At 30.2% G+C, this 14,399-nt stretch overlaps 1 protein-coding gene across 2 annotated transcripts; it reads left to right on the plus strand.

Moving 5' to 3' along the window:
- Nucleotides 1-9,014: 9,014 nt before the first annotated feature.
- LOC106377255 (omega-3 fatty acid desaturase, endoplasmic reticulum-like) lies at nt 9,015-14,021 on the plus strand. Of its 2 annotated transcripts, NM_001315711.1 has the most exon segments (8): nt 9,024-9,408; nt 10,022-10,111; nt 10,774-10,840; nt 12,818-12,910; nt 13,017-13,202; nt 13,288-13,368; nt 13,463-13,600; nt 13,685-13,997. In NM_001315711.1, coding segments are annotated over 8 exon segments (1,152 nt in total). In that variant the 5' UTR covers nt 9,024-9,109; the 3' UTR covers nt 13,883-13,997.
- The last annotated feature ends 378 nt before the right edge of the window (nt 14,022-14,399 follow it).

Genomic DNA, 14,399 nt, shown 5'->3' on the forward strand with positions numbered 1-14,399 from the left:
AAAAACCCTTGCTTATTAACTAATAGCGTACATTAGATCAATTTTTCTGGTCGAGCGTAGTGCTTCGAGATCGTCCAATTCTCAGATTTTCAGATAACTTAACCAGAAGACCGTTACCTATAAATGTATCTCGTTAACATGTAACTTAATTTCTAACTATATAATTTTTTCCGTCTACATGTATATGTTTTAGTATAATGTTAGATGTTAAATGTGTTCTCCCCTGCTGGAACATACATTAGCGTATGTCTTTTTAATCTTATATATATATATGTGTGTGTGTGTTAATAATTGAAGGTGATCGTTAAGTGTATGTATACACAGCCTAGGCATACGTTAATTTTCAGATTTTCATCATAATATTTAGAACATTACATAGATTTCGGTTACTGTATTTTATCAATATATCAACTGAAAATATATGTTAACTTTAGGGTTAGTAGCTAAGTTTATATTTACATGCTAAGACACATTAGATAATATGTTTGTTAACCACTAATTTATTTTTTATCGACCATTAGAGTAATGATTTCTTATAGAGAGTAGTGATTTAATTATTTGTTTTCCAAATTACAGTTAAATCACCATTAACATTATTAATAACCATTACCATTGGACATATCCCGTTAACATGAAAGTTTCTCGTTGTGTTATTAACGGTTAACCAGGTAGGGTGGCCATTAAGTTTATATTTACATGCTAAGACACATTAGATAACATATTTGTTAACCACTATCTTATTTTTATCAACCATTATATCAATGCTCTCTTATAGAGAATAGTTATAATTTAATTCTTAGTTCGTTCTCAAATCACCATTAACATTATTAATAACTATTACCATTGGACATATCCTGCTAACATGAAAGTTAGTAGTTGTGTTATTAACCAATTATGTAGCAACGATTAGTGTAAATATTATGAAAATAGTGTTTTAAACATATACCCCATACATTTACATTTTTATGTGTAGACAAGGTTACACCTATACACACGTATATTATGAATATTAAAGCATTGAGTAAAATAATGGGCATGAAAAAACGTGTGGTTAGGAAGGTACCTACTCTGCAGTCCTACAACTGAACAGACCCTATTAAATCTTTGACCATATCTAGAATAGAGATCCTTCCTTGTATTGTGTATGACCATCGTGGCAGTGGGTAGGGGCTTAATGGTCAGTATTGACACAAAAAGCTATAGTGAATCAGGTTTTCACTTCAATGTGGGTTGATTGCTAATTTCAGCTTCAATTAGGTATATTGAGCAAATTGTCTCAAAAAAAAACTGCATAAGACACTAAAACCTTTCAGCGATACGTGGATTAGGGCTTATTTGCCAAATAACCAAAATAAAAAGATAATTAGATTTGTAGTGAGAAGTTAGAGAGAGATAGAAGAGAATTGAGGAGAAAGAGGGTGTTTTTGGTTAGATAGTGTATTTGTGTTTTTTTTTGTATGGTCAGAGGAGTAAATTTCCATTGGTTAATTCCGGATATGTATCACTATCAGTCCACTTCTTTAACATGTTAATTTTTCAGCTGTGTTGGATCATGTACTAATCTTCTCACATACAATAAACAAATTGGTAAACTAGACATAGAGCATCATTAGTATTAAGATGTCTTATAGTAAAATAAAGATAATTTTATTTTATTTTTGAAAAAAAAAATCATTTATGACGGTTCGGATTGGCACGAGTTCGTCACAAAAAAAAAAGCTATCAGTTTATTATGGGATTAGATAACATAAGGCTAGGCCTGAGACGGATCGGATATCCGGGCAATTTTAAGGTATCCGAATTCGGATTCTTATCCGGCGGATCCATAATTTTACTATTTTTATCAGGATCCGGGGTTCTCGGATATCTGGATGTCGGATATCCTTCTAAAAATTGTAATATCCGGCGGATATCCGGATCCGGATTTGGATCCTTAAAATAAATAAAAAATAATATTAATATATAAAAAATATTAAAAATAATTTAAAAATAAAAAAAATATATAATGTTTTTAATTATTTCTATGTATAATATTACAAAATTTACATAAAATTTATATATACTATTATAAAAATAAAAATATATTAAATAAATTAATTTTTATATATAGATATTACTATTTTTGAAATAGTTATTAATAAAACATACGGATCCGGATATCCAGACTAAAAAATTAAGGTATCCGGATCCGGATCCGGATTCGGCCCCTCCGGATATCCGGATTTTCGGATCGGATCCGGATCGAATCTCGGATCGAATCCGGATCTCGGATAAAAGTCCCAAGCCCATTGAAGGCTATGAATTCAAACATTCTTTAACTATGGTCCACTACAAGGCCTGAGTAAAGTATACTCTACGGTTCATGCAAGACTAGCTTGCGCAACTCGATTGTGGTCCAGGACCCTTTTTTTGCTTGTAGTGGACCCATTGGTGACTCAAAATGTGGTTGCCAGGTTCATGCAGTACAATAAATCTTTTTATTTTTCAAGCAAGGGTCATGGACTATATTATTGTGCTTTGTTACTATGCATGAGCCACGTGAATGCATCAATATTGATAGGCCGTTCTTTTTTTTTTTTTTTCAAGCAACAAGGGCCGTTCTTATGAGTGATTTAATGGTAGATGGATTTTGGGAAACTAAACAATCTGGATTCGAATCAACCCCACCACATTAAATAGTGTAGTCACGCAGGTATGAAACTATTATTTGAGTCCCATTTGAATATTCAGAAAAAAAATTTATATTTAGACCATGTATCTCCACTTGAGAGACTAGTTTGGGTTTTTCTATAGGTTTGGGATACTCGAGTTAATCAACAAAACTCCAAATATTTTAGTTATATAAAGTATATAATCCCAAATTATTAAAATAAAATTTTATATTTAGCCTCTAATATTAAATGTGAAAATGTATATTTGGGTTAGGTTGTGAATGGTTAATGGCCCTTTCATTTTTTTTTCCGAGCTGGACGATCCATTTCTTACGGGTTTTGTGGTCTAAATAAAAATGATAATGTATGTCTGCATGCACGCCGATGAACATGTAATTCTTATCAGTGTAATGGTCTCTATAGCACTTATATGATAAAGAAAAATTAAAGGTGAATTCGAATACTTCCATGTTGCAAATTTATGCTAATATTTTCGAATATTCCATCCGACTGAGAGAGAAAGTGTTGTGGCCTTGTGGGGTTGGGTTACAAACAAATGCGAGGTGCATGTTCGATACACGAAAAGACATCATTATTTACGGCGTGTTCTATACCCCGTCCATTCCCTCAACACTTGTATTGTTTAAATCAAGTTAAGAATTGTATTTTTACGATTTTTACTATGATTAGTTGGAAATCCAAAATAATTCATTAAAGATGAGAAATTAGTAACGAATAGCTTTCACTAATCCATTTTTTCTTTATAACCCCACACGTTAGAGTTATTTCGGTCTAATACGCAAGCTTCATATGTTGTCCTTTGAAAATTTAGAAAACTTACGGATGCATATTCTCGCGGCCCCACTCTTTGTTTTTTTTTTGGTAATTAGCTTAATGATAAATGGTTTTTACGAAAATAATTCTCTAACTTGGGTAACATCGTGAGTATCTACGAAATGATTCCTTTCTACGTACACGACTTTTCATCAAATACGAATGGTTGGTACAATTAATATAAGATAGGTCAACACGTATAATAATTGATAAGTACATTTACTCGTAGTTAATTAGGGAAAATATGAAACTACATATCATATATACATAACATTATTAGAATAGAATTATTTTCAAAAAAAAAAAAAACATTATTAGAATAGAATAAAACTGTAACCATATGGAGGTGGTTTAGTGGTAAACGGACTTCGGAAAAAACATAAATTTGAATAAATTCGCAACATTAAATTTGTGTGGTCAAACGGATATGAAACTATATTTTAAACTTCAACTAGATTCTGATCCGCCCTTAAAAAAGCGGGTATATTTTTTGTTTTACATCTTTTTAGGTCTTTTCAATTGGTAATTTAAATATAGGTCTAATGGCATAAAGCATAATAAATAATATTTTAAATAATGATAAAGATAAAAAAAATAATAGTTGGACCATACTTTTATCAATGGGTCACACTGTTATTTTAATAGAAATGATCTAATATAGAAAACCAGTCCATCTATAGGTTTTACCTTCCGTTATAAATTAGTTTAGGTTTTTCCATATGCATGAACCTTCATGTTTATAAAAAAATAAACAGAATGAAAATTGTCATAAAAACATCATAAAAATGTCATTATAACCTAAGAAATCGTAATATCATTTTCATCTCGCTATCAATTCAATTCAACATAAGTTATAACTGTATCAACTAATGTGTATATATATTGTCTCCTTCAAATAAAGCTCGAAATATGTAACGATTTATTCGTTAATTGTTTAAAGTTGATACTTAAAATAAAATGGCCCTTCGGAAATCACGAGGAAATCGAAGGATGTTCTCCACCATGTGCGTATGCTAAATAACAAACACATACTTCTTTTTACATTTTAGGATTTATTCTTAAACTATTATTCTGATATCTAAACACAGATATATAAATAGTAGAAATGGTACGTAGCAAGTCGCCTACATTAGTTTCTTATTCTTGAAGAGCTTCATTCGTGAGGAAAAATTAACTATAGTTTTCTAAGTTTGGCAATCTTTGATGTGAAAAAACTATGGAAAATTCCCTCTAATTAGCACCAGTCCCACGTTTCACACCTTCATTAAGAGAAAATTGTAATGTGCACTCAATTAATTCCATAGTTTATAGGAAAATAGGATAGTCTAGTAAGCCGGCCTACGACTAGACGCTTGTGGATGTGAGCAATCTAACTTAGATATTACCTGGCAGATACTATGACTTACAAAGTACATCCTATGTTTCTAATTACTTGTAAACGGTGCGCTTTAGGTTGCCAACTCTGGTAGTTGACGAAAAAAAAAAAAAGTTGCCAACTCTGGTCATAGAGTGTCGACAACCATGTGAAAATGTGTTTCCAAACAAGGAAAAGTTGTTACAAGTAATTTTAATGAGTAATTGCATATAGTCCGAAACGTACTTAATGCAACTAAGTCCAATATGTATACAATTATATTAAGTCGTTGATGATTGAATCGCAAAGGCGTGTTGGAAAACAATCAAAGAGAGAAGAAGAGGTAGAGGAAACGCCTCAATTTTAAAATTCAATGGGGTGATTAGGTGAGAAGTAAAGTAAAAAATTTGTAGAATTTAGTTTGTATGATTTTTTTTATTTAGCTGTAAGGAATGTATTTTAAAATTTTATTGCTGTAGCAATATTTTTTCTACAGCTAAAAAATGTTGTTTTAGAAAATATAGTTTTTTACATCTATTTTTAATCTTCCTGTTGTGCTAAAAAATGTTGTTTTAGAAAATATAGTTTTTTACATCTATTTTAAATCTTCCTGTTGTAGTTTTTAGAACTATTCTAAAGCATGTTTGATAATTTTAAAGGTTATAGATAAAAATTAAAACTAAAAACAGCTCCTATAACACAATCCATCACCCCAAGTCTCCACCACTAGCCACATTAAATGAATTGATTTTAGTTCATTCACCATTTATAATCTTATTATATATTCTTAATAAAATACAAACAGTTACATGTAAGTATATGACTGATCCAGACAATTCGGTTCATAAAAACTATCCAATATATATATATTAGAAATTATGCTATTTTTGATCAACCATTTAACCCACTTGACCACACAATGAATTTGTTCTGTTTTTGTGTTGTTATTTCCGGATATAGTAGTTCCATCCAACTGATTCTTCTACGTATGATAGGTTTCTAAGCATCTAAGTAGTAAGTAGTTTTATATTACGTGATGAATGAAAAACAAAAAAATTGTTCCACCAACTACATTATGCCAAAATAGAACTCTTTTTTTTTGGTGGGGGGGGGAACAAATACAAAAAAAATCACTATCAAAACAAGTCATCTCAAATAAATAAAACCGCTGGATACATGCTTAGTAAGTCAAAACAAATCATAGTGATGTGGCAACTGTTTTTTCCTCAACTTTCTTCAATTAATTTGCTAGCAGTTTCTACTCAATTCAATTCTAAGCTACTACCCATTAACTACTCCATTTTTTAGATTCTCTTATTTATTGGGAAATTTTATTAATCAATTTTTATGATGAACTAATCTCTTATATATTATTTGAAAAAAATTACAATATTTAAAACGTGTAGTGTATCATCACTAGTAGAGATGTCAAACAAGTTTTTCCATCTCTTTCTGTCTCGTACCGCGGCGGGTTAGTCGTCGAGCGGGTCACAGCGGGCCTGTTTCGCGCGGACTGCGGTCGTCAAAATGCCGGCCCAAACCCGTACCGCAGAATATATAGACATTCACGGGCCGTTCCACGGGACGCCTCCTTATCAAACCGTTTGCTACATCTTCTTTCGTAAATGTTCAAGTAAAAGAGTTATGTAAGAGAGTTGAAGAGAGCTCATTAAGTTTCACTAAAGCCTTATCAAAATCAATGCCACAAAGCTCCGTTTGTGCTTGCGTTTTGGAGTTAAAAGCCTTCTTTTGTTATCAGCATAATCTTTTGTTAAGTTTGAATCTGATTGAGTTGTTGTCTTTGTAATAATTTTGCTCAAGTGTTATATATCTTCATCAGACCATCTCTCTTTTTAATTATTTAGATTGCAAAAAAAAATTGTGAATCACTTTGCCAAATTATACAAGTGACGTGATATACAACTAACTTTTCTCCTAAACAACATTTTGTAACCAATTTTTTTTTAATTTAAGAAAAATATCACTTCACGGTATTGAAAACAAAACCAATCAACTTAAACAAGAAATATCACATTGTAATAATGCAATTCATAGTTGTGTATAATAAAAAGAGAAAACCAAATCAACACACCACAAGAACTCGAATCATCATTGCTGGAGATGGGGTCGTCATCGCCGGAGCTCGAATCATCATCACCGGAGCTCGAATCATCATCGCCGGAACTCCTTATGTTTTCTGGGGGAAAAATCACAAAAATCGCTTTTTTCTCACTTTCTTTTTCGTTTTTTCAGGTAAAATAAGAAATGAAGAAAAAAATGCAGGTCCATGTAATCTCGCAAGACCCATTTCGGCACATTCCGCAAACGGCCCAGTCCCGTAAAGACCTGTCCCCCGAAGCCCGCAAATTTGCGGGCCTAGAAAACCTCGTCCCAATACCGTCCTGCGACAGTCCTTTACGGGCAGGGCCCGCGGTCCAGATCCATAATTGCCATCTCTAATCACTAGAATGGTTCTCGGATTACTTAGAGAAATAAGTTGGTCAATCTAAATATACACAGTAGTTCTCATTAAAGTAACTACAAACCTAATTATTAATGTACCAAAAAAATTCTTATTTAGTTCCTTGAATAAAAGCTACAAAATTAGTTAATGTGATCAACATATATATGACAATTAGTGATTTTGAATAATAAATTTTTTTTTCCTCTATTATTTTTTGTTTTATATTTAAAAAATAAATTAAACAATCTTAATAATCATAGAATAAAAATTTAGATTTTTTCTTATAAGTTATAATTTGAATTTTTGTAAACAACTATAAATTACTAAAACTGTTAAAAATATTACATTGAAAATTTTGTGATCAGTGGCTTAAATTTTTTTGTTATACAATATATAAATGATCATAAAATCATATGAATAAAATGTCTTATTTAATATATTTTCATATTAAAAATATGTTTTTACTATCGTTTAAATTAAACTATATACCATATAAGAACATAATAGTTTAATTTGAAATTTCCATTCAAGAAATATTGAGAACTTAATATTTTAATTTCAAACTTTTTTATTGAATTTTTAAAAACAGTTATAAATTATTAAAACTATTAAAAGTATCAAATTGAAAATTTTATTTTCAATAGTTTAAAAAATACAAATTGTCATAAAACTAAATGAGTATGAAGCATTATTTAACGGATAGATATTTTAAAATATACTTCTATATGTTAATATCATTTAAATTTAATTATATACCATAGAAATAATTGATTTTTTAGATTTTTTAATCTCAATATTATTTTAAATAGAAAAGAGTGTTTGTTTTGATTTATGTGTTTGCACCAACTTAATTATATACATAATAGTAATTATAGACTTTTCAATTTATTTAATATATATTTATTATTTTATTATTTCATGTAAAATGTAAAATAAATGGTAATATGTAAAAATAATTTATATACACGATGTCTTTTTTTTTTTAACCACTTTATATCACGATGTCTATCTCGCGCAAGGTGATCTTATCCTAGTCAATAAATAATCAACAAAATTTTAGGGAACAAAATATATATGCTAGAGGATCGTTATGTTTGTCTTCCATTTCACTGCATCTACATATGGAATTGATTCTAGAGTAAGAAACACAAATAAATTTATTTGGTACAATCCTCCCGTCCAAGGAAAATCTAAAAATAGAAAAGAAATCTTAGTGAAGTTATAGATTATGGTAGCTTATATTTTTTTAAAAAAACGATTATGGTAGCTTCTATTTATACCCTACTTTAAATATATATGATTGTCCTATAACGTATTGAATAGAAAATATCTTCGAATATCATATATATGAAACTAGTGTAAATTTTAAACGTAAACAATTTATACGACCACAGTTCGAAAAAAAAAAACAATTTATACGACCAGAAATGGCAAAATGTTGTTCTTAGAATTTTTTTTTACTTTACTTTTGCGTAAAACACATTTCTCCAATTTGGTTTCATTGCGTTGAACGACGTAACAAAGTAATACACCCAACCCTTTTTTTTGGAACATTATGCACCCAACCCATTGTACAAAAGTTACAGCTAAATTACCATTTTTATTCTTTTGATAAATACAAAAATAAATTATTAATCATTAAAAAAAAATTTGGAATATTTTCTCAATGTCCATATATACATCTTCTCCCTTTATATAAGCCAACCTCACACACCCAAAAAATCCATCAAACCTTTCTCCACCACATTTCACTGAAAGGCCACACATCTAGAGAGAGAAACTTCGTCCAAATCTCTCTCTCCAGCAATGGTTGTTGCTATGTACCAGCGCAGCAATGTTAACGGAGATTCCGGTGCCCGGAAGGAAGAAGGGTTTGATCCAAGCGCACAACCACCGTTTAAGATCGGAGATATAAGGGCGGCGATTCCTAAGCATTGCTGGGTGAAGAGTCCTTTGAGATCTATGAGCTACGTCGCCAGAGACATTTTCGCCGTCGCGGCTCTGGCCATGGCCGCCGTGTATTTTGATAGCTGGTTCCTCTGGCCACTCTACTGGGTTGCCCAAGGAACCCTTTTCTGGGCCATCTTCGTTCTTGGCCACGACTGGTAAATTAAATTTTCAGTTTTAATTATTTTGTCTCTTTTTGTTCAATTTATTAATTTCTTGAATGCACGTTCGATGAGTATCGTCACTGACTTCAAGATTTAATTCTTTTGAGGTTACTTTTTCATGTTTAATTATTAAAAAAATAAAAGAAAATATAGGATCTAAGATTTTTTTTCTTCATCAATGTTCAAGCATCATCACTCATCAGTCGTAAGACTCGTAACAAAATATCTTCTTTTCTATAATTAATATTATTTCCGCATTTTATGGATCTACGTTTTGATGTTCTCAATTTTTGTTTCTCTTTCTCTAGATCCCCGGAACTTTTAATTATAATTATAGTATAGTATAATATCAAGAAAATATACTGTTTATTTTTTTGGCAACAAATATATTGTTTTTTGACAAGAAAAATATATATATTTTTTCTTCTTTTTGTGTTCCAATCTATTTTGTGATTTAGACAAGTGACACGTCATATACCGGATTTGTTACCTTGTTAAAGAGCTTGAGTTAAAACAAATGTAGAAAAGTTAAAATAAATTGTGCAATAAATGATAAATACGTTTTTATGTTAAATAATGATGTGAAAATAAAATTGAATAATGGCAGTGGACATGGGAGTTTCTCAGACATTCCTCTGCTGAACAGTGTGGTTGGTCACATTCTTCATTCATTCATCCTCGTTCCTTACCATGGTTGGTAAGTCATTTATTAACTATTTCCATGTAAATTATTAGTACTTGTTTTCGTATTTCTTACATTTTCGTTTGTTATTCTTGGGTGCAATGCTAGGAAACTGTAATCAGTATTAACTGGAAACTACCGACTGTTTTTTTGTTGCTAGAGTAGCAATTTTATAATTAAATAAGAATCCTATTAAACAATGCATGTGACTATATGAGGTTGCTTTTTCTGTTCAAAAGCATCAAATCTTTAGCAGCCAATGAAAAAGAATCCAAACCTTTTCTTAAATGATATGCGCCTATCTATGGTCCTGAGTTTTCTTAGTTTCTTAAGTATATTTAGATTTTGATTTTTTTTTAGGTTTTCACTTATTGTTATTTGTTTACATCAGCTTCAAATATCTTCGAAAAAGACTTACATGCATCAATTTCCTGAGGATTTATAGTTTTTTTTACTTATTTCTGACACAATGTTTATTAGTAAAAAGCATCAAATGTTTTTTTGCTCAAAAAAAAGAATGGGATTGTTAGAGCACTCTATTGTTAGTTGTTCAATAAATATATCAACTAAAAAAACAAAATAAATATAAAATGAGTGAGATTGTTAAATCATTATAGAGACAATTTCATTTTCACAAAAATAAATAAATACATAACTTTTGTAATTGGGGTTTGCAGGAGAATAAGCCATCGGACACACCACCAGAACCATGGCCATGTTGAAAACGACGAGTCTTGGGTTCCGGTAATCTTTCCTACTCTCATAGTTTCTCTTGTCTTTTATTGATTTGTTCTTTTTGGGGAATTCATTCTTATGTCTAAGTTCTTATGATTATTGGGGTTCTAAGGTAGAAATTCTATCTTAGAATATAAAAACATGTCTCTTAATTTTTAACTAAAAAGTTAAGAACCAGCTTTTAAATAAGAATTTTAAAAACTGGTTTTTTAAATTTTTTAGTTAAAAGTTAAAAAACGAATTATTATATTTCTCTAAAAACCTCGTCATAAGAACCCTCATTGATCATGCTATGTTTATTTTATTAGTTTATGTTTTCAGTCTGAGGTCAGACCGGCCACTTGTCAGATCTGTTTTCTAGCTGTAGTAAAAAACAATTTGCCAGTGTAATAGTTCAGCGGTAATTAATGTTCTGGAATCTATCTCAAATTTTTTTTTTATAACTTCAGATATAAAGTTTTTTGTTCTTAAAAAATAAATTTCAAAATTTCAAATTTGAAGTTTTTTTTATTTGCATTTTGATCGTTATAATTAATTACACGTTACATTTATAATTCTGAAGTATTTTTTCATTTATCGTTTTAATTCTTAAATTTTTTATATATTATAAATATTTCCAGTTTGTTTTTATAAATTCAAATTTTACACATAAAAGTAATAAAAAAACTTTAAAATAAGATACATGAAGACATAACTATTAGAAAATTTTAAATATTATAACTATACTAATAATCTGGTAAATTTGCTCTGGAACCTCCAAAATTATTGTCTAAACAAATTTTATATAACCGAAGATGGAACATTACGAAAATAATTTTATGAAATAATATGTTATTTTGCTTCTAATTTAATATTTAATTATATATTTCTATTTATAATTTTATATATTTAATGTAATTTTTTATTAATTAATATTACTGTAATATTTTTATATATGTGCTAGTTATTTATAATTTTTTTTATGGATTTATATTTGTTATAACAAATAAAGATCATTGTGTAAAATACAAATAATTTTGAAATTACGTTTGAAGTTTGTTTTTGAAGAAAACCACTTTGAAACTTTAAATTTAGAGTTTCGTGAACTCTAAAATAGAGAGTTTTTTTTAGAGGTTACGCAGTAACTCAGAAAATGAAAAATCTATACTTTTATAGTACCGAACTTTAACGATGGACCACTTAGAGCATCATTAACGGGGGTTCTTAGGACGGGGTTCTTAGCGGAATATAAGAACCTGACTCTTAATTTTTAACTGAAAATGCTAAGAGTCGGCTCTTAACTTTAATGATGCTAAGAGTCGGCTCTTAACTTTAAGGACGGGGTTCTTAAGAGCCGACTCTTAACTTTTTCAGTTAAAATAACTTTTTCAGTTAAAAGTTAAGAGTCGGGTTCTTATATTCTGTTAAGAACCATGTACTAAGAACCCTGTGTTAATGATGGTGTTATATTCGAGTCCTTAGCGTAAAATGATTCTCCTCGAAATCCGTTTACTTTCTTCGTTATTTTTTCCTTTTCAGTTTTGGCGTTTTCGTAATACTTTTCTCTGCAATCTTGAAAGCTATTAGTATAAAACTTATAAACACATGAATTAATACGAATACATAACCAGAATGACAAATTTTCAATGAATATTTAATACTAGTAAGTACTACTCCGTAATACTCCCTCTGTTTTTTAAAGATGAATGTTCTAGAGAAATATTTTGTTTCCAAATGATGTATTTTTCATGTTTTCAAAGTATATTTTGTCAACTAATAATGAAAAATTGTGTATTTCAAAAATATTAATTACATTTCTTTTAATCCAATTGGTTTAAAAATATAAAAAATATAAAGTTACAAAAAACTATGCATTAATAACTAAATTTTAATATGATTTCTTAATAAATGTGAAAATCCTAGAACATTCATCTTTAAAAAACAGAGGGAGTAGTAATTAGTAATAGTAATAGTAATAGTCATATTAATTATAATTATGTATTTCAGTTGCCAGAAAAGTTGTACAAGAACTTGCCCCATAGTACTCGGATGCTCAGATACACTGTCCCTCTGCCCATGCTCGCTTACCCGATCTATCTGGTAAAAAAAAAATACAATTTCTATTTTTTCTTAAAATTACAAATGATTTTATATTTTGAGTTTTAAGCCAATATATAAATTAATTTTGATTGGACCTTAACTACAGTGGTACAGAAGTCCTGGAAAAGAAGGGTCACATTTTAACCCATACAGTAGTTTATTTGCTCCAAGCGAGAGGAAGCTTATTGCAACTTCAACTACTTGCTGGTCCATAATGTTGGCCACTCTTGTTTATCTATCGTTCCTCGTTGATCCAGTCACAGTTCTCAAAGTCTATGGCGTTCCTTACATTGTAAGTTTCACATATTATTACAAGAAATTTATATATTATTAATAATAAATTTGTTTTTTGACATAAAGTTTTGGAAAATTTTCAGATCTTTGTGATGTGGTTGGACGCTGTCACGTACTTGCATCATCATGGTCACGATGAGAAGTTGCCTTGGTACAGAGGCAAGGTAATTAAATCAATTTTTAAAAAGAAATGTACAGAAAGCAATAATGGTTAGTATTGATTAATCTTAATTTTTGATGTTTTGCATACAATAATAGGAATGGAGTTATTTACGTGGAGGATTAACAACTATTGATAGAGATTACGGAATCTTCAACAACATCCATCACGACATTGGAACTCACGTGATCCATCATCTTTTCCCACAAATCCCTCACTATCACTTGGTCGATGCCGTGAGTGATCTAGCTTCCTCTCTCTCTAGTTTCATTTGATTAAATGGTGATTAATTACTAATTTAATTAATGAATTGTGGACAGACGAGAGCAGCTAAACATGTGTTAGGAAGATACTACAGAGAGCCGAAGACGTCAGGAGCAATACCGATTCACTTGGTGGAGAGTTTGGTCGCAAGTATTAAAAAAGATCATTACGTCAGTGACACTGGTGATATTGTCTTCTACGAGACAGATCCAGATCTCTACGTTTATGCTTCTGACAAATCTAAAATCAATTAACTTTTCTTCCTAGCTCTATTAGGAATAAACACTCCTTCTCTTTTACTTATTTGTTTCTGCTTTAAGTTTAAAATGTACTCGTGAAACCTTTTTTTTATTAATGTATTTACGTTACAAAAAGTGGAAGTTTTGTTATCTTTTTCTCTAGTTGCAATCAAAAGGATCTTTAAAACTTTTTTGATTTGGACAGAAAGAAAAAGACAGTTCCACAAAGAAAAAGACAGTTCCACTGAAAGTCGACAAAATGCACGCCGTTTTTGGGTCCCAGCACAACAACAATATGTCACGGAGTTGCCGCTTTTTTAAGTAATGGGCGATCCTTTTCGGCCCAAATATATAAAAGCCTTCTTAAATTGCGCCAAGTATCTGGACCTAAATAATTTTACAAACATCTCATTCGTCCCAATATATTAAAGAGTTGATTACTTAATAGGCTGTTTTCTTTGCACCCAAAACTACCTTCCACTTGTAGCATACATTCACGGAAATTGAGAGAGTTTTTATTTATTATTTTGCT

Source organism: Brassica napus, chromosome C4 (assembly GCF_020379485.1).
Source record: "Brassica napus cultivar Da-Ae chromosome C4, Da-Ae, whole genome shotgun sequence".
Taxonomy (NCBI): Eukaryota; Viridiplantae; Streptophyta; class Magnoliopsida; order Brassicales; family Brassicaceae; genus Brassica; species Brassica napus.

Coding starts and splice junctions, on each gene's coding strand:
- LOC106377255 (XM_022700305.2), top strand. CDS start 9,110: ATGGTTGTTGCTATGTACCAGCGCAGCAATGTTAACGGAGATTCCGGT. Junction 9,409..10,773: donor TTCGTTCTTGGCCACGACTG/GTAAATTAAATT, acceptor TGGGGTTTGCAG/GAGAATAAGCCATCGGACAC. Junction 10,841..12,817: donor ACGACGAGTCTTGGGTTCCG/GTAATCTTTCCT, acceptor TATGTATTTCAG/TTGCCAGAAAAGTTGTACAA.